Source organism: Aptenodytes patagonicus, chromosome 5 (genome assembly GCF_965638725.1).
Source record: "Aptenodytes patagonicus chromosome 5, bAptPat1.pri.cur, whole genome shotgun sequence".
Lineage (NCBI taxonomy): Eukaryota > Metazoa > Chordata > Aves > Sphenisciformes > Spheniscidae > Aptenodytes > Aptenodytes patagonicus.
The window spans coordinates 23,375,363-23,401,362 of NC_134953.1; the positions used below are offsets into that span (position 1 = coordinate 23,375,363).

Consider the following 26,000-nt stretch of genomic DNA (forward strand, 5'->3'; position numbering starts at 1 on the left):
AATGTTTTTAGGGAGTAGAGTGAATCTCGGGGGATAAGAAAAGGAATGCTGATGCTATAGGTATCACACTGCTGGCTCTTCCCCCTGCTCAGTAATGCATACGGCCAGCTGTGCAATATTATACGAGAAATTTTTTCCTTCCTGACCCTTCCCCATGTAGCAATCACTCCATGCCCTGATGCAAGATACTTCCTCCTAATTCTACTATCTTTTTAATTTCTCCCTTACTCATTACTGAAAACAAGCAAGATTTTCTGAAAAATCTAGCACCTTATACTGCATTAAAATTAGTTAATCTAACATGTAGTTAAGAAAGGTATTGCAGCACACCGAGGAATCAACCTTTCTCTTTGTGAATGCCAGCAACCGACATGAAAAAAAAAAATAGAAACAGGGGTTTCATCAACAGTTTGAGTCAGAAATTCCCCATACACAAATCAATTAGTAATCTCACAAAAATTGGCAAGCATTATCAGATACAATACCACTTTTTCAATAGCAATACAATGACTTTTAGAAAAAAGCCATTTCTAGGTCTGCTAATTCGGCTGTGGGGACCAGATGGAAATGGATAAACATTTTCATCAAGATATAGAAAGTCACAGCTGGAAAATAGCTTCTGGATTTCCTAGGTAACCCCCATACACATCATCAGGAAAGCACATTTAGATGTCCTGAAGTTCAGGTGCCACTACCAGTCATTGCTGGTGATGGCACAGTCTCCCTCATCTCCTCTCCATGCATTTACTTGAAGATCTATACATTTCCAGTATCTCTGTTGTCCATAATGATCCGTTACAGATTTGGAAATGGTGCTGGCTTCTTGAAGCAGCTAACATACATCATGAGAGGAACCATGGGATTCTGTTAGTTTGATTTTCAGGAGAAAACTTTGGCTACGTATCCAACCAGGAGCTACAGGCATAATCCCACGAAGCAGAGACCAGCCCCAGCAGTGGCATGCAGACACACGGCAAGAGCCACCGCGTCGTTCAGACGCTCCTCCATCACATCGAAGCAGTGACCTGTCGTGAAGCAAAAGGCTGTTTGTTACCATGCCTGTGTTTTGTGCCAATTATCAGGCAGTTACACTGAAAAATGTCGCTTTGATGTAAATCTCTTTAGGTAGTGAATGTTAAACACCACGCACTGCTGGGTAGGTGTATGATTTTGCAGGATTGGAGCCCCCATCCAGGACTAATTAGCAAGACTGTGCCAATCTGCAGTCCATGTACTGGACTGCTGGGCCCGGTGCAACTGCTACACAGTAGGATATCATAATTAGCAGAGATGCAACACACTGAATAATTGGAAAGATAAGGAAATGCCACTGAAGTTTATATAAGGGAAGAAATTTCCTTAGATCTAGACAATCTCGTGTCACCATGAAACTTAAGGCTCCTTCGTGAGGGTGTGACGGAGCACAGCTATTAAAAAGTGGTAATTTCCTTTTTGCTGTGATGAAGCCGTCATTATCAGGGAAGCGAGGAGGGCCCAGGGGCAGTGCCTGAGCCCCTCTGCCAGGGGAGCCGGCTGGGGAGCGGGGCAGGAGGGCCCCTAGCTGCCCCCGACTCCAGATAACTCCGCACCCGCCCCACCGCCGCCACGCCGGGCGAATGCAGAGGCCGAGGCCCCACTGTCCCGGGGGACGGGCCCGCAATCCCGCCGGAGCGGGCGGGAGGCGCGGCCCCGCCGAGACAGGCCCGGGCCGGCGGAGCCCGCCCCGCCCCACTGCCGACCGGTGCGGTACCACCCCGCCGTTTTCGCTTTCGCTTCTGCCTCGCCGGAGCCCAGCGCCAAGGCAAGCCGCGGCCCCTTCCCAGCCCCCTGCCCCTGCGCGTCGCGCCGCCTGCCCTCCCCGTTCGCCTCAGGGAGCCCACTCTGCCCTCCTGCGTCCCCGGCCCGGCCCGCTGCCTTCCCGCCTCCCGCCCTTCCCTCAGCCAACCGCCGCCTTCCCGCTCCCCCGCGCCTTCTCTCCTGTCCCCTCTGTCCCCAGCCCGTCCCCGGGGCCCGGCCCGCAGTTCGCTACTCTTATCTGACGCCCAGGGGCAGAGGGGTAAAGAAAGCGGCTCTCCCTTAGCACTGGACACTTGGGCCCTTCAGGTGGCTGCACTGGCTACACAGCCATTTTCTGGGAGAGGGAAGAATTACTTGCAGTGGGATTTGCGATGGGTGTAGTTGGTGGCGTTGGCAGTGCTGGTTTCCTCCACTCCAAGGGGCTGCACCTTCCTTGGTGTGGGGCTGCTTCCCTTCCCTGGCGCGGCCCCCCACACTACTCCTCGGCTGCCTCACTGCCCACCTGTAGCCTGCGCACTCTTCGATTCTTATTTTTTTAAAAGATAATTAAAAAATGTATTTGTTTGTCAAAGCTGAATCTAGACCCCAGCTTTCGGGCACTGTTGTTACTCTCGGGGAGCATAAAAACCTCAGTCAGTGTCCCAGACCCTGACTGTGGTGGTGCTGGCGGCCATGTAGCTGCGAGGCCCAGCTGGCGGCCTCTGAGCTGCTGCAAGGTCACCAGGGTTGTTTTCAAGCTAGATGTAAACGTGTACTCTTCTGAGTAAATGTTTACATAAAAGCAAGTTTATTCTGCCTAAATATGGGGAAGGGCCAGGAATCGCTGCTGCTTTTCCTCATGAAAACCTGGAGCTGGAGTTGGATACGGTGGCTCAGCCCATCCCACCACGAGCGAAGATGGGGGTCCCGCGCTGCCTTCTCCGCTGCTCTTCTCGCCCCGTGCTGAGGTGGTGCAGATCATTGCGCTATCAGAAAAATGGCTCCTTTCTTCTTGTCATTGTCTGCTGGCTTAATGATCTAAATAAACTTCCTGAGTGGACAACTCAGTACATGGAAGAAGAGGAGGGAGACACCATTTTTTCATCAGGAAAGAGTCATTAGATCAGCTCAGCCTTCTTGTCTAGTGGTGCCCTGTGTTGCTTTCTAGATGAGTGAAGATGTTCCAAGCTTACACTGGACTAACAAAAAAAAATATTGGCTGAAATACAGCAATGTGTGTAAGAGGCTGCTTTATGTAATGAAAATACCTTTGAATTTCCAAGAAACACTTCACAACTGTTTTTTTCCCTGACAACTGTGCAGATGTATTAATTAATCATGAGAAGAATATAAAATTCATATTAAGTGTTGATATAGACAAAACAGAGAAATGAAAACCTAAGATCCCATCCATGGAAGATAAAAAAGGGTTTTTTCTCTTATGCACATTTGATTGTGTATATGCAAATGAAAACACAGGAGCTCTCTGGGTGTCTTAGTACTGGATAGGATTGCAGTTACAAATATTTTGATGTTAGTTGTCCTTGCTTTCTTCCCAACATACTTCTTTCCAGACCATGAAAAATTTTCTGGGAATTAGTCGTAAGATCTTTCACCATAAAATTATTTTTACTTTTGTTCTTATCTGCATTTTTGAGAGTGGTATTAGACAAGTCACTTTTGGTAACTGTCACAAGGTAACACAGACGGCTGAGCATGTGCAATATCATGTTAATTCAGGGCCAGAAATCTATAGCCACTCTTACTTGATGAAGTATTATATGGTATAACTGACTAACAACCTCACATGTATCTGGTTTAACAGTTTGGTTTATAGAAGTATTTCTAAAATGATAGTGTTCATTGAGGGACACTTACATTCTTGTACTTTTATTTGTAGATGTCGGGGGATCAGCATGTTGATCGCTCTACTCAAGAAAGAGGTGATGAAGATCACGATGATGTAGTTGATGCAAAGCCAGACAGAAGTAGCAGATTCTCACTTTTGGGAAAGTAAGTTACTACTTTTCTTCCTGCTATTGTTGTATCAGCTGTCATACTACCCTTCTAATGGGATTTTGGTGTTCAGTTTGCCGTGTCCACAATGTCATAGATGGTCTGGATAGGGAGATCGTTCATGTTGTATAGGTTTAATGTATCTGGTCTGTACCTTAAAGCATGTCTCTATAGTATCTTCCTATAGAGAGAGCTGTAGTATCTCCCATAAGCTTTATTTGGTAGTCAAGAGACCACTAAGTTCATTTAGCATCAGTTACAGTCCCTCATCTTAAACATTGCCCTTTGGTGGAGCTGGGAATTAAATATGCCATTAATTATCTATTTTACTGCATTCAGCTCAACTAATCTCCTGCATCATTGGAATCCCCTGCTGACTATTTAAGTCAGTTTAAAGCCTGGATGTGCCATCTAGGTTGTAGCACAAAGCAGCCTCACTGAGTCTGGAGATGTAACCGATTACAGAATAAATTAAAAGCCTTTAAAACATAGTAGTCTCACTGAAGCATAAGCTTACTTTCATTAAATGTATAGGAAGCAAGAACTATGTACTGCTTGTCTGCACTCCTGAAAACACTAGATAAATGTGATTGAAAATGCAAAAGATGAAAAATGAACATGCAAAATTTACAAATACAATTGAATGTCAGCAAATGGTTACTTCACATTATGAACTTCATGGATTTAGAGAGATTTTATTAGAGGTGTTTATTACAAAGACTGTTGTATTTACAGAGAGGTTTTGATTTTTTTTACTATTGGACATTCACATTCAAGTGAACAGTATAATTCAGAGAAAGTACATGGAGAATATATTTTTGCTGCTTATTATATGAGTCTAATGGGGGTAACAAATCTGTGAGAGAAGTAAAGATGCTTTAGTCTTAGAAGACTTTTGATGTGCTGTTAAGCAAATCATTTTCTCTGTCTCATTTTATCATTCCTCAAATATATTTTATGATGTGTATGTGTATTATTAATTTTAACAGAATCATGTCATGCAAAATAGGCAATGTAATATTTGTTTCTATGTCTTGCCAGACATTTTTCAAAGGTTTCTTTTAAACTTTATAAAATATGTGTTTTAATATCTGAATGGGTCTTCTTTATAAGAGGTGATATGCTAATACTGTTATTAAATTATGCAACTCAAAGTTAATCATTCCTGAAGGAAAGGCAATAATCAGCATTTCTATCACTTTTTTTCTATAAGAAATTTTTCAAATAATTTGACAATGCATCAGTTTGAGGCATTCATCTTTTGGGAACTCCTTGAAGATACAATTTGAAACATTTTTCTTTAGAAGTAAAAAATTGCTCAGATTAAATATGAGGTAATTGAGAAGATCCAACTTAGATTTTGTAGAAAAAAAATAAGTCTGAGAAATCTATCAGAGTTTCTTGAAGAAGGTGACGGTTGCCTAAAGAGGAATGAGCTGATTGACAGCAAAGGTCTTAAAAATCCAAGCACAGTGACAAGGTCTTTGTCTTATAGAAACTAAAAGTCTTTGGCCTGAAGGAAGATAGGAGAAGAATGTGAGAGGATAAAGGAAGATGGGATATGATCTAAAATCGTGACTGTAATGGAGGAGAAAGTGAATAGAGAATGATCGTTCCTTGTGCCTCACAGGAAATCTAGGGGACATCCAATGAAAAGTTCATGCAGTAGGTTTAAAACAGCCGGTAAGATGTAATTTTCACATAGTGCAGAATGCAACTGTAGAACTTAAAGTCACAAGATATGCAGATGTCAAGATTTTAGACGAGTTCAGAGAGATTAGATGTATTTGTGGAAGAAAAGTCCAGTGGGAATATTGATATTAAAATCTTCAGTGCAAGATGTTCCTAAATCAGGTTTCTGTGAGAATATATTCTGTATCCGATTTCTTTTGTTTGTTTTCTTAAAACTCATTACTCATCAGTACCAGATACTAGGCTAGATATACTTTTAATTGGAACCAGCATGGTTCTGTGTCTTGATTGCCAAGGCTTCATTTTGGCAACATGAAATTAATACCTGTAAAATAAGATGTCTAGAAAACTTTAGATTGACTACAATTTTATGGTCCCTTGTTTTGTTTTAGTAACCCAGTTTTTAGCAGCTGTGCAGTACTTTCAATGAAATTCTACATTGTATTTCATTTATTATTGCTTAAAATATATAAGCTCAATAGGAAAATAAGTAACTTGTATTGTTAAATAAGCACAATAATTTTAATTTAAGAGAACAGAGCAGTGAGAAACTGAATTCAAAGCCGTGCAGAAAGACCAGCTGTTTCCAGTAGATTCACAGCTCCAATTCACCATTCTCTGGTTGTGACTGGAGATTTATCTAGCAAGAGCAGTAAGTAGAAATAAGTGAAAATCTTATTCACTACAGTATATTTCTCTCCAAGAAGTCTGTAAGCCTGCTTTGCCAGGGAGGCCACAAGGCTCAGAACAAGCCATGGAGTGGGCAGGTTCTTCTGGCTGCACCACAGTTTAGGGGAATTATCTTCAACATATTTCCTTTTCTTTGAAAAAGTGCTAGTACTTAGTTAATGCTGGTGGGGAAAAACTGTTTGGTGGGGAAAAGAGTTGAAAGAAATGTTTTGAATTAACATCTGCCAGTGGCGTTTGGTTTAGGGGTTTTTTTTAGCCACTAGATGGCAGGAGGGTATCAATTTTGTTTACTGCAAAAATGTGGACAAAAATTAGGGAGAGTTGCAGTTGAGCAAAAAGTTGTTTCAGAAAGCAGAAATAGCAGGATACGCTCTGGCAAGCCTGCATGCAATAAAATTCTAAAACATGGTTAAACAAAGATTGAGCTGAGGATTTCAAACGTGTATTTTAATTCTTTATATGATAGTTAGAAACTAATAGAATTTTTCCCATAGAAATTTTTCTTTTCTATGCTGTATGTGCTCCTGTTACACTTTCGAGGCTTTAAAAATAGTCTCACTTCTCCGCTGGATGATTTAATATCTTCATTTGGTATCTTTGGTCTTTTCTTGGGGAGCTCTGTTAGGGAGATTGGTAGCAGCAAACCCATTTTAGCATCCAGGAAACATAATGTAACATGAAATGGAATAAAATTGTGGTTCCACTGTATTAAGTAGAGCTAAGATTTCTCTTACTGCTAATGAAAGTTGGGTTTTTTTGAAAAGCTGCATCTGAAAATTCCCAAGGCTTGGTAGACTCGCACTTGCGCTGTCAATAATCATGGTTGTTTGTGGGCTTCAGTGAAGAAGCATAATGCAGAAGAGAGTGGTTGTTAGCAGTATCTAGGTACTGGTTTTATTCTGATTTAATTGTATAGAACCATTTGTCCTCTGGTTACTTTTATCTACTCCAGCCCTACTGTCTTGTTTTACAGTCAATATTCCCCTTCTCATCTGGAAACAGAAAACATAATTTAAATATATATTTAAGAATTCTCACAAATACCTAGTTACAATTGAAACTGTGTGATTCTGTAGTGCTCTTAATGTGGAAACATGAAATACATTGTAAGAAAATCCCACTGAGTAATTTGAGAGTCTTATAGGGTACTCTGGCATATAGTCACCAAGAGTACTTCAGCTGTTTAACACTGCAAACCCAAAATATCTGTAAGGTATTTATTTCTGCCAAGTCAGTTCACTATAAAGTTTGAGACTTTTCATTTTAATTAATTTGAAAGTTTGCTTGAAACATCAGTGTGTATCTTGCCTTCTGTAGTTCAATAGTTATGATAGTTACATAGTTATAATGTCTACCAGGTTAGTAAACTAGTATTTAGATCAAAAAGATTCACGGATATATAGGTTTTCTTTTCATTTGTACGGTGTTTACTTGGGTTACAGGGCATCAAAGTGGGGAAACACAGATGTTACCAAAACTGTCTATTTTAACTTCATGACCCTTGTCTCAGTATAGCCGTATTTCTCAAAATAAATAGCCTTGTCCTTCAAAAAATAAATATTCAGTTTTGAGATTCAGCCTCAGCTGAACCTGAGCTTTGGAGCTGTAACAGGTGTGGAAAGTTGTCTTTGTTTCAGCTTTGCTCTTCTGTTGCTTTTCTGTCTTTTGGGGAGCTATTTTCCATCCACTTTTGATTACCAACAGCTTATTTTTATTTGGTTTTTAGAACTTTATGAAGAACAGTTTCACAGTGATGCAGATGCATATGTTTTCCAGAGTTGCCCATTTTGTATTTTTTGGGCCATTTGAAAACACTGGGCCCGATCTTATAAATTAGTTGCTTGCTTTGTAGAAAAAGTTCTACTGCTAGCACCGTATGCTTATGAAGAAACTGTATTGGCCTCCACTGCATGAATGTCAGCTGTTCCTGCCTTGAAATTAATGTGTTCAAATCCAGATGATGCCTTGAATGATACCTCATCTTTTTTATCATAACTTTTACAGTTTTAAAATTAAAAATGCAGTTCTGTTACAGGTTTTTCAGTGACAGAATATTACAGACCTTTCAAAAATAAATATTGCTAAGAAAAGTATCTCTTTTATCCTTAGATAGAATAAAAATAGCAAGTTACTTTAAAACAACAGCTGATGAATCATCATCTGAAGTTATGCTCTGGGTTGCAACTCAGAGGTCTGAACTGAACTCTTGGTTCAGCCTCACATTTCCTTTATGTCTAAGCAAATCACTTTGTGCCTTAGCGTATCCTGTAAATGGGTGATGACCTTCCCTTTTACTATCCTAACTCCAAAGTCTAGCACAATATAATTTTAATTTAGTTCGGAGTTTGTGGATTCTGCTTTGCACAAGCTAAATATCAGTGTATTTTCCCCCAAAGTGCTGAACATAAAATTTCAGAAGCAATAGGTTCTGGCATCTATAGTCTGTTAAAGTTAATTTCTACAAAGAAAGTAAAGAGATTTTAATACAGAGCAACAGGGATGTTTCATTTTCATTACTCTCTTTTAAGCCAGAGGTTGTTTTTTTATTTTTTGTTACTGCAGTTTTTGTTAGATCTGGAACTCAACTTCTGGAGAACACTACAGGAGTATTTAACAATTAGTGAAAATTGTGGTCGGTGCTTGTACTTTCCCTTGGACGCTTACTGGATGTACCATATAAGAAATGCCCAAGTATCTTGAAATAGTATCTAGGCTAAAGTGTAAGAACTCATTAATTCACAGTCAATATTTGTTTCCAGTATCCTTAGAGACTTTATCTTGTGAAGCACAGCAAATACTGGGTTATCCATGAACTGTATCTGTACCAGTCACAACAGTGAGTCAAGTATCCTAATTCCTTTTTAGTGTAGTAATTTATTTCCTTCATTACAACAAACTCTGGGCTGTCATCATACAAAACTTGGAGGAAAGTTATTATGTAGTGTCATTTTTAAGCTTTCAAAGGAATCAAAACCAAATTAAGCCAAATTTATAATAAACCAAAACTGTTTAGGGGTAAATACATAGGAAATAGTTCTATGAATTAGAATACAAAGAGGTTTTGTAAACTGTGCCTGTTAATTTGCATTATTTTCTTAGAAATATTCATTGTGTAAATATTGTCATAATGGTGGATCAGGTTTTGAGAGAAGGAAGAAAGACGTATTACAAAGTGAAGTCTGCTGTCCCACTTCCATCTCAAGATCTGCTCTATTTTCCTACACTCTCACATAGGAACACTGATAGAATCAGAGCGATGGGAGCGTGTTTTCCGCTTGTCAGCAAAGGTAGATCAGGCCTGCATGACCTCAGCTTGCAGGGTGATAGCTATGAGGGTTTGAATAGCCCCATAGAAAAGTCCAGCGTGACCCACTGCTGACACATGCGAATCTTTGGGCCTGAACACAGAGAGCATCCTGTTTCACTCTCCAATGTAACCCTGAGCATGGTGGGCTCCTAGCGTTAGCAAAGAGGATTAGACTTGCTCTTGAGGACAAGCTGAAGCTGTTTTCAGATGCAGTGTGGAGTACCATTTGATGATGAGCCAAGGTACTGTGGAATGTTATTTATCTCTTTCCTTCTCTGCCACCTGTTTGGAAATCTCATGAATGAATACCTAAAAGAGTTTAGTTTCAGTGCTTATATCAACCTAATTATAACTCTACTGGCATTTTGCAATTGCTAATCCTAGCCAGAGTGTTCTCTGAGAAGTAGTATTTGGGCAGGGTTGCTTTATTTTGAGTCATTTTCCAAGCAGTCCATGTAGCAATATATATACCTGTTAATTGCTCTTAGTACCTATGATAGGTAAGAGAGGCTTCATCTTGTTTTTCATATAATTGGCAGTTGCCTATGTACAGTATGCTACCTAGGATATGATCATGCAAGATTTCAATTTCCAGAACACCCATGGAAGGTATGTGCGTGCAGGTTTTCTAGAAATGAGCAGAAAGCCTTTCAGCAAGCAATATTCTTTATTTGAAAAATTTTACCTTTTGAATCTTATTTGAATATTATATTGCACACAATATTGTGAGGCCTGCACGGCAAATACCATGCAGTTAATTCAGCTGAAGATGAATTACAAATTGATGGCTGAGAGTTCAGAACTTACTCTGTTTTGGTCCTCTCTGCTGCAGGCGTTACACCACAAAATTGTCATGTAGGCTGTAAATGATACTTAAAATATTAAGTGCACAAAGACTAGGATACTGCTACCTGTTTCTTTTTTTTTCCTCTTGTCTTTTTTTAACTGTTGTGAAATGTGGACAATATTAGACACAATAGTCTGTGTTGAAACTTTTTTTACAAAGTGTAGCTGGCTTAGCCCCAGTGCACTTTGTCTGCTTCATTTGTATGTAATAAAGAAAATTGCAGCCATGGTTTTGATTTGAATTATGTTAAGGCCATCACTAACACATAGTTAAAAGGAGAGGCAGACATATTTAGGTGTAACTACCAGAGCTCCAAAGATGTATATAATATACAAAGTATGCCAGAAGTTGTAGTCTGAGGCTTGCGCTTTCAAACAGCTCAACTCCTTTCATTACACAGTGAGTTTCCAGTTGTCCTGGACTGGGTTTCTGTGTTTTCCAAGTTCTTAGAGAAGATTCTCCCTCCTAATTGGAGAAGGGTCTGAAACTAAAATGGGACAAAAAAGCTACAAGATTAGCTCAGGGTCTGAAAAATGTCTTATAATGAGGGATTTAAAATGTATTTGGTTTCTCTAACTAAAGTTGAAAGATAATTTGCTTGTACTATACAACTATATAGTGTACTATACAAATATATAGGTGGTGGAAGATCGGAAGATAGGAGGCACTTTTTGTAAGCAAAGAATTCCTAAGTGGGTCCAACGGATCCATAAATGGATCTTTTCAAAAAAGGTCGGGTATAAATCTAAAAGATGTTCTGCAGATTAAACAGAAGCTGCAGGTTTGTAGAAACTACTGAATAAGGTTTTGTGCCTTGCTTTGCAGGAGGTCGAATGAAAAGTGTGCTCACACTCAGGTGAGACAGCTACTGCCATTAGCATGTTGCAGCTCACTAGTTGATTTTGTTCATCTTTGAGACTGTTGTAGTTGTGAAGTTTTGTGGTAGGTGAGGCCTTGTTGTGATTCAAGCTAATACACTTTAGATCATGGTTTCAAAGGAACATACAAATAGCCATTGCTGTAGTTCAGCTGAGTAGCTGCAATGTGATAGGCTGTGATATCTTGACTGTTAAGCCAAGGTCCCAGAGGCCTTTAGGGCTATAATATACTTTGGAGAAATGCCCTATTCTGTGGACTGCAACCCTGTCATTGTTGCAGTTGATGTTAAATAATTGTGTGCAGGCACTAGCAGTTTTATCTCTTCAGGGAAGCTAATGTGCAGTAACCAAAGATAGGAATTTATTTCTGGACTCGGATCCACTGTAAACCTCCACAGTGGACAGTAAGAATGCCTTTGTTTCAAGCATTTTTTTCCAGGAAGCATGTGGCAGTAAGCTACATCACACGCTCTGGACCTAAACATTGTACAGATGTACAAAATAGTGGATTTTAAATTCATTCTCTAATTTACTGTACACTACTATCCCCCTCAAAAGAAGCCACGAGATCTGCAATTGTTTTACAAAATAAGTTGGTTTAGGCTCAATTTTGTAATGGAAACTAAGACCAAGAGATACGGAGTTACATTCCCAAAGTTATTCAATAGCAGAAGCAGGATTCACACTCAGTTCTCCATCCAGAGCACAACTAAGTGGCTCTTAGTGGATAACGGAACATATCGCCCCAGTTGAGCATTTTGGTTTGTTCAATACTTTTCATCAAGTTAACTGAGCAAAGCATAGCTAGCTTATAATCTTAATTAATATTTTTATGGCTTGTGTTCTACTGTTGGAGGTGATATAGCATGCAACAGAAAACTTAGGGAAATGCCAGGATTTCTTTAAAAAAATTAAAGCATTTTATTTTGTGAATTTTCTGCAAAATCTGTAACAGTACTGCTATGTATGTCATAGTAAGAACAAAAGTAGGTTTTTAATATGATACTGTTTTATTGGATGAATGAACTCAGAACTGTCTTGGGCAAAGAATTTGTTAATGATAGCTTAGGTCCCTCCCAGCTCTATTATTACAAATTCAAGGAAATAATCCCATTGTTTACCTAACTCCTTTCTTTCAAGGCTGCTACAGCAATATTTGCCTTTCATAATTAGTGTGTTTAGAGTTATAAGGAGGGGTTGGGACATGGGTTTCCAGAGAAACAAGAGGTATTGTCTCCATTAGCTTCCTAGATTCAAGTTCATTCAAGCAAAAGGCTTTGCCTCAGGTGACTTTTAAACTGGCTTTGTTTAGTCAGCTGACAATCTAATTCCAAAGATGTCCTTAAGAAGTCATGAACTAATTGGCAGTTCAAAAAGAAGCTGGAGGCTAAATAATGACTATGGCCCTGATCTTGAGAACAGTTACAAACAGGCATTATTTTACTGCCTGACTACTCCTGTCGCTTTTAGTAGGCCTGCTCCCAGGAGGAAAGCGGGATGCAATCATTAGGGTCTGTGGTGTTCAAGTAAGCACACTTGCCATTTCCCTTTATTCCACCCCTTCCCAAAAATTACTTTCAAGGTTTAGGCACTTCAGCAGAGTAGTATATGAAGATGCAGGGGTTGCACAGACTTTATATGTCATTGATAAATATGAACTTTAGACTCCAGTATTATCAGTTTGGCATGTTTCACCGTAATTCAAAATTTCTTTAAGAGAAAAAACAAGACTGTTAGACAGAACAGAAATCTAGGACCATTTGACTTGGTTTTGTGTTTTAGTGTTCTCGGGGGTTTTTTGTATTGTGTTGTTTATGTTTGCTATTCTAAATTGTAGCTGTCAGTTTTCATGCCTTTTGTGTAAGACATCTCCTTGCCATAGAAAGCAATATAGGTGAAATAATGTTTAGATGCTTTTGGGGGGACTTCTATGTTCGGTTTGGTAGGACCACTCTTCTAAATGAAGACTTTCTATTATGTTGAAAAGATTCTGACTTTAATATTAGAAATTTTTTAAATTTTCTTTTGACATTTATCTGGAGCATATTTAAAAATAGCCTTCTAAGGACTGGTTATTTTGTTGGTGCTAGTCTATCAAAGTCAGCAGTCATTTGCTAGTAACTTTCAGTAGGGAAATTGAAAGTATGCAATATTTACTTGAACTTCCTCCTACGTAATTAGTATTGCCCCTTTTTCCTCAGGAGGTTTTTGCTTCAACTATTAAGCTGTTTTTCAGTTTATCTACTGGCACATAATTTGGAAGCCTGAGTAACCTTTGTTTAAAAAAAGATTGTGAGGGAGGGATAGTATTTATTATCTTGGTTTACAGTTATATTTAACCTCTTTCAAGAGTCCTTGGTAAGGTGTTATCTGTCTGAAAAGAGAGAGATGGAAATTGCACCTGCCATTGGAGTATATTCAGGAGAAAAGGTTTGTGAGCCCATAGCATGTGACAGTCAGGTTGGAAACAGAATTGACATCTCCCAAATGCCAATGTCTTCTGCAGTGGCTCCTGTTAGTGTTTATCGTAGGCTTCACTTAGTATTCTAGCATGCTGCCTTCTTAGTGTGTGACCCAGGATCACACCATCAAATGCAGTGTGACACAGTTTTAGTATTTGGTCTAGCCCTTATGGTTAATGCTTAGTCCTTATCCCATATAATTTATGCTTTCTGATTTTTAACAGTAAAGGAATATTCATTTTTATAAAAGACAATTCAAGTAGTGACACATTCTTCATGTCCAGAAATGTTGCTGCTCTGCCAACCTGATGCAATATTAATGGGAAAAGGCAACAGGATAATCTATTATTTGCATGCAGCTCTAAATCTGTGTGACAGTTTACCAAAATGGATCTGACAAAGAACAAAGAGTCTGCCTTAAAGAACTTGAGATCTAACAAGCTCTAGTCAGGTTTAACAAGTGTCTTTTGCTTGTTATTGCCAATAGGTTTCAAGAGAAAAAAAATTCAAAGAGGGGAGAGTGTACAGTAATTAGAGGTGTACTAAATATGGTGAAATTAGGCTGGATAAAAGTATTAAAGCTGGCAGTTTGGAGAGAAGGTTATGTAGGAGTAAGACATATTAATGCATGATCATCAGAAAGCATCAGACATATGAATAGACCACTAATTATTGAGACTAAGGTAGAAACATAGAACAAAATATTGAACCTTGATTTTTCTAATTTATGAATTCTGTTTCCTGTTCACTTCTTTTGGAAGAATAACTCTGAATTGGTCTCCAGCACACTCAGTTTTACTACGCGTAGCTTGGTGATGCTTTGTGAATTCAAACACAGTCCTCTTTGCATTTTCATTGTTTCCTGTCTATCCTTTAACTACCTATTTAAAAAAAAAAAAATCCAATCCAGGATTTTTTCCCAGGAGAGCAAACATAGCACTTGTGATGAGCAGTAGTCGCAAACATCATTTATACTGTGCATGCAATAACGGAAGGAGTGAGGGTTTTTAGACAGAAAGAGCAGCATAGAGCCACAGGAACTGCATAAAATCAAATCAGCAATATAGGCTACGTAAGTTTCTTTGGAGGTCTTAAAACTAATGTATTGTCCTGTACACTTACTCCACAGTATTGTAACTCAATGGGGAATTTATTCAAATGAAGCCTTTAAAGAGGTCCCCAAATGTAAAAGTCATGAGGGAAACATCTCAGTTGTTTGTAATAGAATAAAGAGCATTGCAGTTTTAAGATACCTTGCATCCCACAACATTAAGTGTATGAAAGTTCTGGTGGATGTTGATGGATTACCTAAGAAAACTTGTACTATGGACTTTGTCACTGTACCACTGCTATAATCTTCTTGCCTGGACTTAACAGAAAGGCTGACAATGTGACAGAAGCTAGAATAAAACTATTCTCCAGTGCCAAAAAGCATGGGGACTCCAGAAGGGATCCTAAGATCACGTGTTCTGTAAAGATAGCATGTTTTTTAAGGCAAATTTTCTTTTTAACAGAAACCTGTTATCAGTCTTTCAAAAATGATACATGATTGCACATTGTATTAAAGAAGCATGCCAGAATAAGAACTATCACAATGTTCTGTGGTAGTCCTTATCAAGTAAAGCCCAAATTTATTGAACTTCATAGGGCAAGAGTAAGACACAGTTCTCTTCTTTTGTGTGTGTGTACTTCAAATAGAAATGAATGTATTCAGTTTAGCCTTTTCCACCCACTTCTGAATGTCAACTTCCTTAAATTGAATAGTATCGTAATTGTAGAATTTTTTTATTTGCTTACATTTTTCAGTACGGCAACAAAAGTCCCTAACTTTCCTGGGAGAGAAAGGGGCTATAGCTGTTTTCGAAGCCAGGATATCCCTCTGTAATATTATTTTTAGAGTTCATTTTGATTAACACATTCATTGCCTCTTAGAAAAGCAAACAAACAGGAAAAAAACAAACAGGAAACTCCTCCCATCCTGTGACTGGGAAGTGATGATCGTGAACTCTGTCTTTATTCATCTAATCCTCTGCCCATAAGACTATTTAAGTGACTGTTCTTTTCCAGGGAGACCTGTTTCTTCTGTATGCTAAGGGTCATATTGCTTTTAAGGCCAAGCAGCTCATGTTTTCAGAAGAGCTCTATTGTCTGTCAGTTACTATCATCCGCTTTTTATTTTATTATATTTCCCCATGGAAATATATCACACTACACTTGAAGTTAAGCAGCTCATTCTCACTGAAACACTTGTTACCCTGGAGGGCTGGCAGACCTGAGCCCAAGAGCTTGGCTGTAGCAGGTAGGAGAGATGTTGAGAGACTGCAACACTGAAGGAAGCCATTCTCCTGCACATGGATTCTTAGTATGTTGGTACGTCATACTAATATACGGTGGCAAAGAAAGTGCAGGAAGATGCCAGGAGAAAGGAAGCCAAAAGAGAGGAAATCTCAGCTGCTAAGAGACACTTTTAATTTCAGTAAAATTGTTATTGAAAATAGTCTTTAGGTATAGTTAAATGTTAACAGTGATATTTTTATCCTTAAATCTTGATATCCGTACATACTGAAATAATAATTTACCCAAAGTGTAACAGAAAAGAAAGTTTGTTGTGATAAGTAGCAGTCCTTTAGACAATCAGGTTGACTATTGGTGCAAGTGATCTGTCTCCATTGACTTTGGCAGAATTTTAGCCACTCATGGTGATAAGAAATTTGGCCTTTACTATCTAAAAGTTCAATAACAAAATGATAAATGGTATGGGTAACTTTAATTTTATATTTGAAAAGTGAGAAGTTGATAATAATGATTTTCCCAGGGTTGACACTGATTGAGTCTAGACTTGATGAAATCACATTCCCAGACATACTGTTGTCAGGCCTAAGGCCTGGATTTAGAGACACAGTAAGGATGAAAATGTGCAAGCTATATGAAGGTGCCAGAGTGCAGTTTCAATTTTGCTGAACTCTTCACCGAAGGGAGAGAACATGAAATATGCGAGAGCACTGACAGGAAGAATATTTCTGTCTAAGGGAAAGATCAGTGACCACTAGCAGAGCGAGGAGTTATGGCACAGTTGTAGTTAAAAGCTGAAGAGAGAGTAAACAGTCATAAAATTCAAGTTTCTATTTAGTCTGGGCAAGTTTGAATCCCAAAAGAGGGAAATTAAAGACACTGGATGTCAGAGAAGCAGAATGAAATAAAACTGAGGGCAAATAGTTTAAAACATTTTATAACAGCACATAACTAAACTGTGGAAACCCTTTCGGAAAATACAGTGATTAGAAAGCTTAGTAAGAACAACAGCAGTAAACATTTATATTAACGTGTCCAGTTCAAAGCTTAGAAAATACAAATTTAGCTGGAAAGCTTTAGGCTTTCAGTCATAAGCCAGCCTGTCACTGACAGAGCATTTCCCTTAAGAACTGATTATTACATATTTATTACTTTATTAGTCATTATTACAAGGTCTGATTTAGCTTGTTGAAACCACAGAGTTGGACCTTGTACTGTCAGTTTAGTCCAGTCAGGCAATTCCCATATTGCGCTGTGTTGGCACAGAAAACAGATTCTTCAAAAAACAATTTCTGGACTGCAGGCCCAGGATATGTATACTCCACAACCTTTGCTTTCTTATTTGTTCAGTTTGGACAGATACCAAAAGATTTCTGGAACTTTTTGTTGTCTGCCAGTAAAGAAATGATAAGTGTAACCCTACAAAGCATGCTGTGGTTGCTTAGTATTTCATTAGCCTGTTCAGCTTGGAAGCAATCATTAGAACAAAACCATACTATCCTCTGTAAAGGAATGGGGAAGTGCTAGAGTTATGTGTGCTACCATGCTGACGAGGCTTGTCTGTGACATTTGACATTGACCGGCATAGAGCTTCATGAATGAGTGTAAACTATTGAACTCTGAAGTGTAGTGGTTTCAGAGAAGTTGTGTGGCTACGTTATTATGCCACTTAACCCCAGCTGCTATTTTCAGTGAGGCTTTTTGTGGGGTAACGTGGCAGCATGACTTCTGGACTAGAATTAGATCACTTCCAGCATTTTAGGAGCGCAGACAGTGCAAACATGATACTGTACTGCTCATGTGGATCTGTCCCGAGTGTTCACAACTGTTCATGGGTTGGACATAAACAGAAATTTGTGTACAATCCCCTTGAAAATATCCTATTGTGTGTAACAGCCACTGTTAGTCATACAGCTTTTTCAGGAAGTCAGTGAAGCCAGATACATCCATAGAAACTTGAATCCAGTGTGGACTGAGGAAATTAGCCTCTTCATCGACCTGAGTGGTTATTTGTTGTTTTGAAATTTCTTTTTCTCTTTGCCAGAGACCTGTCTAGTGATGTAGGACCAGGGGCAATTTTAGGCTAAAATAAGATTCCAAGATCTCTTTGAAAGTCAAATGTAATATTAACATCATACAGCTGTGGATAATTCTTTAAAATGGTTAAAATCTTTTCTTGAGGCAAAGCATATTTAATTATTGCTCCCAGAGCCCTCAAGAAGCAGTATGCAAGGAGAATACCAATACTTGCGATTTGCCAGAAAAAACTGTACCTCCAGAGTATCAGACAAAATCCTAAAGTAGTTGCGATTCAATATCTTGTTTTGTAGTCTCTAAGAGAAGTCTAAGAGGGGAGATGGTATTAGGATGGTCACATGTAAAAAGAGTACAGAGAAAGCCTGCCAGGTGCAGCTATTTAATTTGGCCCTTTATAACAGAACATGAGGACACTCAAAGATAAGAAGAAGCTGTTTTAAAATTGAATTGCAGTAGCATTTAAACATGATGAATCATCTAGAGAAGGTTTGTTATAGTTTCCAATTAGTCTTGTCCTTTAGTAATAAAAAAGAGGACACTTAAAAGACAACAGTTGTTAAATCAGGAAGGTAGGCAAGTAGATTACCTATACAACATTTAATGAATTCACAACAATCTCATGTCTACAGGCTATTGTTGAAGCAAATAGCTTAGTAACTCTTTAGAAAGATGTCAGAGTGAGAATAGTGAAAGTACTTAAATTAATTGAGATTATGGGAAAAATCTAATTTCGTTAAAAACAAACTGTATTATACAGTTATTTGTGCTGTGAAAGTAGGTTATGTTTTCCTCTCAGACATAATACTATTCCTCTCAGAATAAATACTATTGGAAGCAGGATTCTGGACCAAATAAGTAAGAGAGGTGCTGATAACTTCTGCCCTTTCCTGAGCATTGTTTCTAACTGGGCTTGCTCCAAAGCTTGTTTATAGTTCTGAGGTTGAATCAGACCCTTTATAGGCTCTCACTGGCTTCAGTTCTGCTTGAGGAGATCTTACCAACACCTGAAGCCACCTGCTCGCACCAAAAAGTCCACCTCTAAAAGCAAGTACTGCTGAGTTCCTTATGCTTATACTTCAGGTGTGCATGCTGGCTGTAATTGATTTGTTCTTAATACTTCATTTAGAATAAATTGCTGAGTAATGTCTGTGTTACCCCTTTGCATCCCTTTCTAATCTGATCTAAGACTCCTGCACACAGCAGAAAGGTCAGTACACAGTCATATTAACAGAGAACATTTATAGGTCGGTTTTTGGGTTTTTTTTGAAGTGAGGTTCGGGTATCGATGATTACACTAAAATGTGCTTAGTTTTTTGCATAGGTTCAGGCTGCTGTTTGGCAGACCGAATTAACACATGACCTGTTCACATCTATAACCTTTTTCAGTAGAAACTACCTACTGCTCGGTCTTAATCTTCAGAGAATTTAGGGATGATGCTGATTCAATAAACAAATCCTATCACACCATTGGGTAAATTGCATATCTTTTTGTGCTTGGAATAGTTATTAAGGGAGATCTGTCTGTCCTTCCATGAATTATTTACAGTAAAAGTAAAATATGTCCAGAACCATAGTTTGCGAAAGGTTACTGCCAGCCCGACTTCATGTTTAGGTCATTTGTTTTATCTGTGAGTCAGGATCTGTGTATACTACTATTGGCTGCAGTTCACTCTAGAGTCATTTTACTGTCATCAGAATCCAATCGCATGCAATAATCACTTCTTGGAAATCACAAGATCTTTATACCTTGACTGAAATATGATGGAAGAAAACAAACATTAGAGAAGAAAAAACATTGGGTAGGGCTGCCCAAATGGTTTGAATTAAGGTAAATAGGCACACTGCATGTGACTGGCCACTAAAAATAATTTCCTTTGGTTCACCTAGAAAAAAGAATGGAGAAGAACAGCCGAAGTCCTCTCTCAGTAATCAGTACCGAATCGTTACACCCACATTCCAGTATAATATGGACTATAAGAAAGTTGGCAAATGTATTATTATAAACAACAAAAATTTTGAAGACAAAACAGGTAATGTTCTTCCTTTGATGATACTGATTACAGACTTTAGAATTCTTATACTTTCATTAATCAATAAGCATTTTATTTTTAGGATATGGAATTTTAATGAATATATTTATCTTTTTTGAGAAATAGTTGTTCCTACAATTTATTCCTGTTCTTTAACACTTACATTAGAGCAGCTCTTTGCAGCTTCTTTGCAGTATAAGTTTCAAAGAGTATGTCACCTTGCTCTACCAACTTCAAACTAAACTATTGTCCCAGAGTTTAAGGCTGTGTTGTTAAAATTTGAACTTTGGCATCTGCAGCCCATGTTATAACTTCTTTGTCCCCGAGCTACAGCTATGAGCTACAAAAGCTAATAGCTGTAGCTGTGCTCTGTTCACAATCCTGCAGTTAACTTTTCAGACCATGTACGGTTTCAAAGCAGACAGATACTTGTGTTATAGTCAATTTTATAGGTCTTTTCCTATACACTTGGCAAACACACTAAATGAAGTGTTTAGTCCAAAGAATTTACATCAGTTTCTTTCATGTGGGTATCATAGGGACTCTTTTCAACAGTTTTTCCTTGGGGTGCTTTATGCATACATTACACTGCATAACCAAAAGGAGATAGAATCATCCATAGAGGTCCTATGTTCCAAGGTGCTGGAGGCATGCCAACATTTTTCAGGATAAGATACATGTTAAAGTTGAACCTTGCATTATTTTGCATTAAAACAAATCTCACAATTTGTTCTCAATGCTGAGAATGCTGTTAGAGGACTGTTTTAACATCATGTCACCATGACATTGTTTAGGTTTATTAATTATAAACCTAAAAATTTCCCTTTGAACACGTGAATTATTTTGAATTGTGTAATGTGCAATCAACCATATTCTTTGTTTCCTGGCAGGAATGGGTACACGCAATGGCACCGATAAAGATGCTGGAGATCTAGCTAAGAGTTTTAGAAGCTTAGGTTTTGAGGTTTACACATACAATGACCGAAGCCGTGATGACATGGAAAAATTACTGAAGCAAGGTAAAAATTTAGAATCATAGAATAATTTAGAGTGGAAAAGACCTCTGGAAGTCACCGAATCTACCCCCTGCTCAAAGCAGGTCAAATTAGAACAGATTGCTTAGGCCCCACTACATGCAACTTTCTATATAGAAGGATTTGGTTTCTGAATGGATTAGGCTTAATTCCCCACCTTTTCCTCCAACGTCAATTCAGAAATACGCAGTTTTCTTGTCATATTAGGTGAAGCGCCTGTCCTGTGTAAAAGGTGAAGAGCCTTGTCACATTAGATAAAGAGTCCAGCCTGTTGACTCCAGTGGGCTAGACTCGGAGTCAAGTGAAGGATGCGTTCATGTATTCAAGGTACTCATCACATTACTAAAAAGTGGGTTGTGTCATCTTTATCCACTCCTTCTTATGCCTTCCAGTAGAGGCCCAATGTATATTTAGTCTCAGAAAAATGTGTTTGCTAAATGTAATTTTCATTTAAAATGTTGCTTCCTTTTGGCTAAGAAGTATTTGATTTGTAGCTGCTGAGGAGAATCACAGTGATGCCGCTTGTTTTGCCTGTATCCTTCTAAGCCATGGAGAAGAAGGCCTCATCTATGGCACTGATGGACCCATGGCTATCAAGAGTTTGACTGCGCTATTCAGAGGAGACAAGTGTAAAAGCCTTATAGGCAAACCCAAATTATTTTTCATTCAGGTAATAGCCCTAAGGTAAATATAGTATCCTAGTGCTGCAGTGGGGAAAACATACTATGTTGGTTGCCTGCTCTAGAAGAGCCCTGTAGGTTAACTTACTGAATTTTGCTGGAGGTTTTGTGAAAAAATGTGTTGAGAGAAGTTGCCTATGGATGACTTGTATTGTTTGTTTTCAAAAGATAATTTATATACAAGATTCACAGATGTAAAGAATATATTGTCATTGTAATTTTGTACATGGTTTCTCTTTGTGCTTGCTAATATATGAACTTCAAAGCAGAAAGATAAACTCCCACTTGTGCAGACAGAGCTGAGGACAGTATGTGATTATCAATAGAAATAATACTGTCTAGGTCTCTTTGAATAAAGGCTGTCTCTACAAATTACTGCATTCTGCTAAAGGAAATATTTTTTATCTCCCTCAGTAGCCTAAAAATTTATATTGCATTGTTGCATTAGCATATAATTAATTGTATATTACTTAAGCTTTTAAAGACAGCTGTTTCAAACAGTATTAACTGACATACCATGGGTCCGAATTCTCTTTTTTATGGTAGTATTATGTACGTATGGGAGTTGCAGCAGATGTGGTTTTCCCTAGGCTGTTCCATCAATTAATCCTCAACCTCAAAGTGAAAACTGTCTCTGTTTTAGACTCTTCATACTACTAAAGTGATGTTTCTTTTAATTATAAGTTTGGAATGGGTATTTTGTTGCCTTTAAAATTATTTTACTAAAGGCAACCAACTCATGTTATGTAAGCCCATCAGACTGCTATTTTTTTGCAAGAGCTGTCAGTCAACGCTACTGATCAAGAGCTGAAACCTACTAACCTGGACTATGGTCCCAGTGTGCCCTTTAGCTAAACCACATGACTAAGAGGAAATTAAGAATAAAAGAGAAATGGAAAAATGTTAAAAATGCAATATACTTGAAATGGGTGGTCAAACACTGGAACAGGTTGCCCAGATTGTAGAGTCTCCATCTGTGGAGATACTCCAAACCCAGCTGGACACAGTCCTGGACATCTGCTGTAGCTGTCCCTGCTTGAGAAGGGGGATTGGACTAGATGATCTTGGGATGTGATTTTGTTATTCTGTGAAATGTAGTGCTACAGCAGTGCATGTCAGGAACCAAAGACAATGTGTAGTCCACTGTAAAGAAAACGTCTGGAAGTCATGCTGCACAAGACATTATGTAATAATTGAGTGCTGAGGATGACTCTAGACTAGTAAAATTAATCATGGTTAGAATAAGCTAACGCTGACTTGGCACTTTGACAATCCACTGAGATCCACAGCCTGCAACACCATTACCTCCCTTTACTGTACGGGATGTATATTTTAAAATGGGTAAGCTAGTAACTTTATCACTGAACCATTAGATGTCCCCCAGAATTGCATTTCTGCTTCTAATACATGCAAAGTACTGCTTAAAACTGTATTCATTAAAAAATGTTAATGAATACTTATTTTTATAACACCTTGTTTCTCCTTACTGGACAAGTTCTCTTTGTCTTCACTGCTTTCAGGCATGCAGAGGCTCTGAATTTGATGAAGGTATACAAACTGACTCTGGACCTGCAAATGACACTCTGGAAACAGATGCCAATCCGAGATACAAAATCCCAGTAGAAGCAGATTTTCTGTTTGCATATTCCACAGTGCCAGGTAAAAAAAAGGGGGTCAGGGTAGGGATAGAAGCCTAAAAACTTATCACCCATATTGACTTGATTGTAGACTGACCTTCATTGATGATATGTTGTACATTGATGGACAAAACACTAAGGCCCCGTGTATGCTGGGTCAGTGTGTTGTATCCACTCCTTTTACAGTAGCTATAGCGGAAACAGGAGAAAGCCCAGATTTAGCAGGTGAGAAGACACAGACATGACAGATGGCAAAGGCAGTACTATTTTCTGGGAATCCTGCCCTTCTGTGTCCCAGTTTAGTGAGTATGTTGAATATGTGATGAAGGCAAGAAGAGGAACAGTTACAGCAGGAAACTTATTCTTAGAGAGGAAAAACATGAAATCTTACTTCTTGCAGTTTCCCAAATGCAAAAATATATAGAATGGTACTTTAGTAGTGTGAGATTTGGAGAGTTAATACACATTATTCTCCACTTTAATGAAGTAGGATATGTGACACAAGTGATAAGAATTAAACTTTCTGTGTGTGCATTGTTACTCTTTGCCCAGAATCTTTCACACAAATTAGTACATATCCCTCTGCCATTTCATTCTTCAGCACAAGATAATAAGAAAATAGAGGAAAAATAACCCCATGTACTTTCTTATCTGTCTTTCCTGTAAGGTTATTACTCCTGGAGGAATCCTGGAAGAGGCTCCTGGTTTGTGCAGTCTCTGTGCTCTGTGCTAAATGAGCATGGAAAACAACTTGAGATCATGCAGATCCTCACACGGGTCAACTATGTAGTTGCCACAAATTTTGAATCACAGTCTGACGATCCACGCTTCAGTGAGAAGAAGCAGATTCCCTGCGTGGTCTCTATGCTCACTAAGGAACTTTACTTCTGAAAGTGTACTTTCAGTACAGTGATGAAAGATCAGGATATGGTTTTGGGTGGAGATTTGGTTATAAACTGGAGTAACACATTTTTAGTAACAAATGTAATTACACTAGATTTTTATATTGTATAAGCTGGGGTATCTGATGGATGGACAATATGCAAGATTTTAAAGAAGAAATAAATGCTGTGGGCCAACCTGACAGCTAATACTAATTAATGTATCTTGATTTCCCTTAGTGTCAGGCTGTCATGATTTATGGCTACTGAAGATGTTCTGAGAGTCAGCTACCTGACCCATAAAGGTTTATTCCAGAAAACAGATTGTAAATTAAGAACAAAAAAATTAAATCATGAGACTCCATCTTTTCTTTCACTGCTAGCTCATGGAACCATAACTTCCTCGGAAATTTCCAAAGACCATCATATTATGGGTATGTCCAGTGATGAAACAGTTTGTAGCTTTTTAAAAGGGTGTTTCTTAGTCTAATCTATTCATTTCCTTTTTATGAACATTATTAATGAAGACTAATGGTTGCTCTGTGCTTAATCTGGACGTCAATTTACTTAGTTATCACTCTAGCATAAGATGGATAAAAAAAAAAAATCAGTATTTGTAGATGATTTACCTGAATACTATGGAAATGTAACAAATAGAAAAATCAAAATGAAAATCTTTTACAAAGATTGGCAAACTGTAATTGGATGATGCCTTATTAAAGTGCCATTGTAAAGATTTTTGCCTTGCAAATGACAATTAACTGATAGAGCAGCCTGAAACAGTGGTATTGCAGTTTTTCTGCTTGCAGAAATAAAAATGTCTGCTTGTTGATTCAGAAGTTTTGAACCAACAGAAAGTTAATGCCAAGGCTTTGTTATAAAACATTAAAATTTAATGTTGAAACGATAGAATTATATGTTCCAGTAACAAATGTATGTTTAGATATAGCTTCTATTTGTGAGGAATTTTGCCAAGACTGGATATACTTACTTGAATCAGAAACCAGAAGTGCCTTTTTAGTTACTGTATGGTCTTGATTTTGTATTTTGGAGTTACGTCGGTGATATTTATATTCCTACTTTTTATATTCTCTTTAAAGTTGGTAGCTAGCTCAAAAAAGTAAGTTTAATGATTTGGTTAAACTGATAAATGATTAGTCGTTCACCCTTTTCCCAGTTAATGTACTCTATACTCTTTTGAGATCTAAGAAAATAAGTGCATACTACTAAAGCCAAGTTACCAAATTATTAAGTTTATTTTCTTACAAATACTGTGGCATAGTGAGGCATATATTTTTTTTCAGAAGTCAAATTTACAGTTGTTTGAATTAAATAAATGATTGTTTTATGGACGTCTTGAGCATGAAATCAATAAAGAACTTTTTTTAAATTTCCTATGAATAGCTGTGTGTTTGTCACTCAATCTGTGAAGTGAAAACCAAACAAAATACATCCCAAAACCTTTCTCAGCCATGAATGCAGATGGTCTTCAGCATCTTTTCAAGATGAGATTTGCAGTGTCAGTTGAAAAGTAGTTTAGAAAAGTAAGCTGGCATTGGATGACTTGGGTTAGGCAGGCCACATCCTCTCTTAGAGTAAACCAAAATTATTGAAAATATTTTAATGGAAATATCCAGATCTACCAGCGCTTAATCTTGCCCTGTGTATAAAATGTCTTTATACAGTAAACTGTACAGTGGTCTAGCAGTTCATATGAAAATGTTCTTCCTATTACTTCTGG

The 26,000-nt window shown here is 38.1% G+C and overlaps 1 protein-coding gene across 1 annotated transcript; it reads left to right on the plus strand.

Annotated features, from left to right (window-relative positions):
* Positions 1–1,736: 1,736 nt before the first annotated feature.
* Positions 1,737–25,660, plus strand: CASP7 (caspase 7). Its single transcript, XM_076339058.1, has 7 exons — positions 1,737–1,801; positions 3,677–3,789; positions 19,885–20,027; positions 20,918–21,046; positions 21,556–21,731; positions 23,262–23,400; positions 24,046–25,660. The coding sequence occupies exons 2-7, from the start codon at positions 3,677–3,679 to the stop codon at positions 24,267–24,269; spliced, it is 924 nt and encodes a 307-aa protein (XP_076195173.1). The 5' UTR covers positions 1,737–1,801; the 3' UTR covers positions 24,270–25,660.
* Positions 25,661–26,000: the final 340 nt, after the last annotated feature.

What these genes read in the sequence shown, in the direction of transcription:
- CASP7 (XM_076339058.1), top strand. Translation starts at nt 3,677, where the DNA reads ATGTCGGGGGATCAGCATGTTGATCGCTCTACTCAAGAAAGAGGTGAT. An exon ending in GGAAAAATTACTGAAGCAAG is followed by an intron (nt 21,047 to 21,555) that starts GTAAAAATTTAG and finishes TTTGATTTGTAG; the next exon opens with CTGCTGAGGAGAATCACAGT. An exon ending in CCAAATTATTTTTCATTCAG is followed by an intron (nt 21,732 to 23,261) that starts GTAATAGCCCTA and finishes CACTGCTTTCAG; the next exon opens with GCATGCAGAGGCTCTGAATT.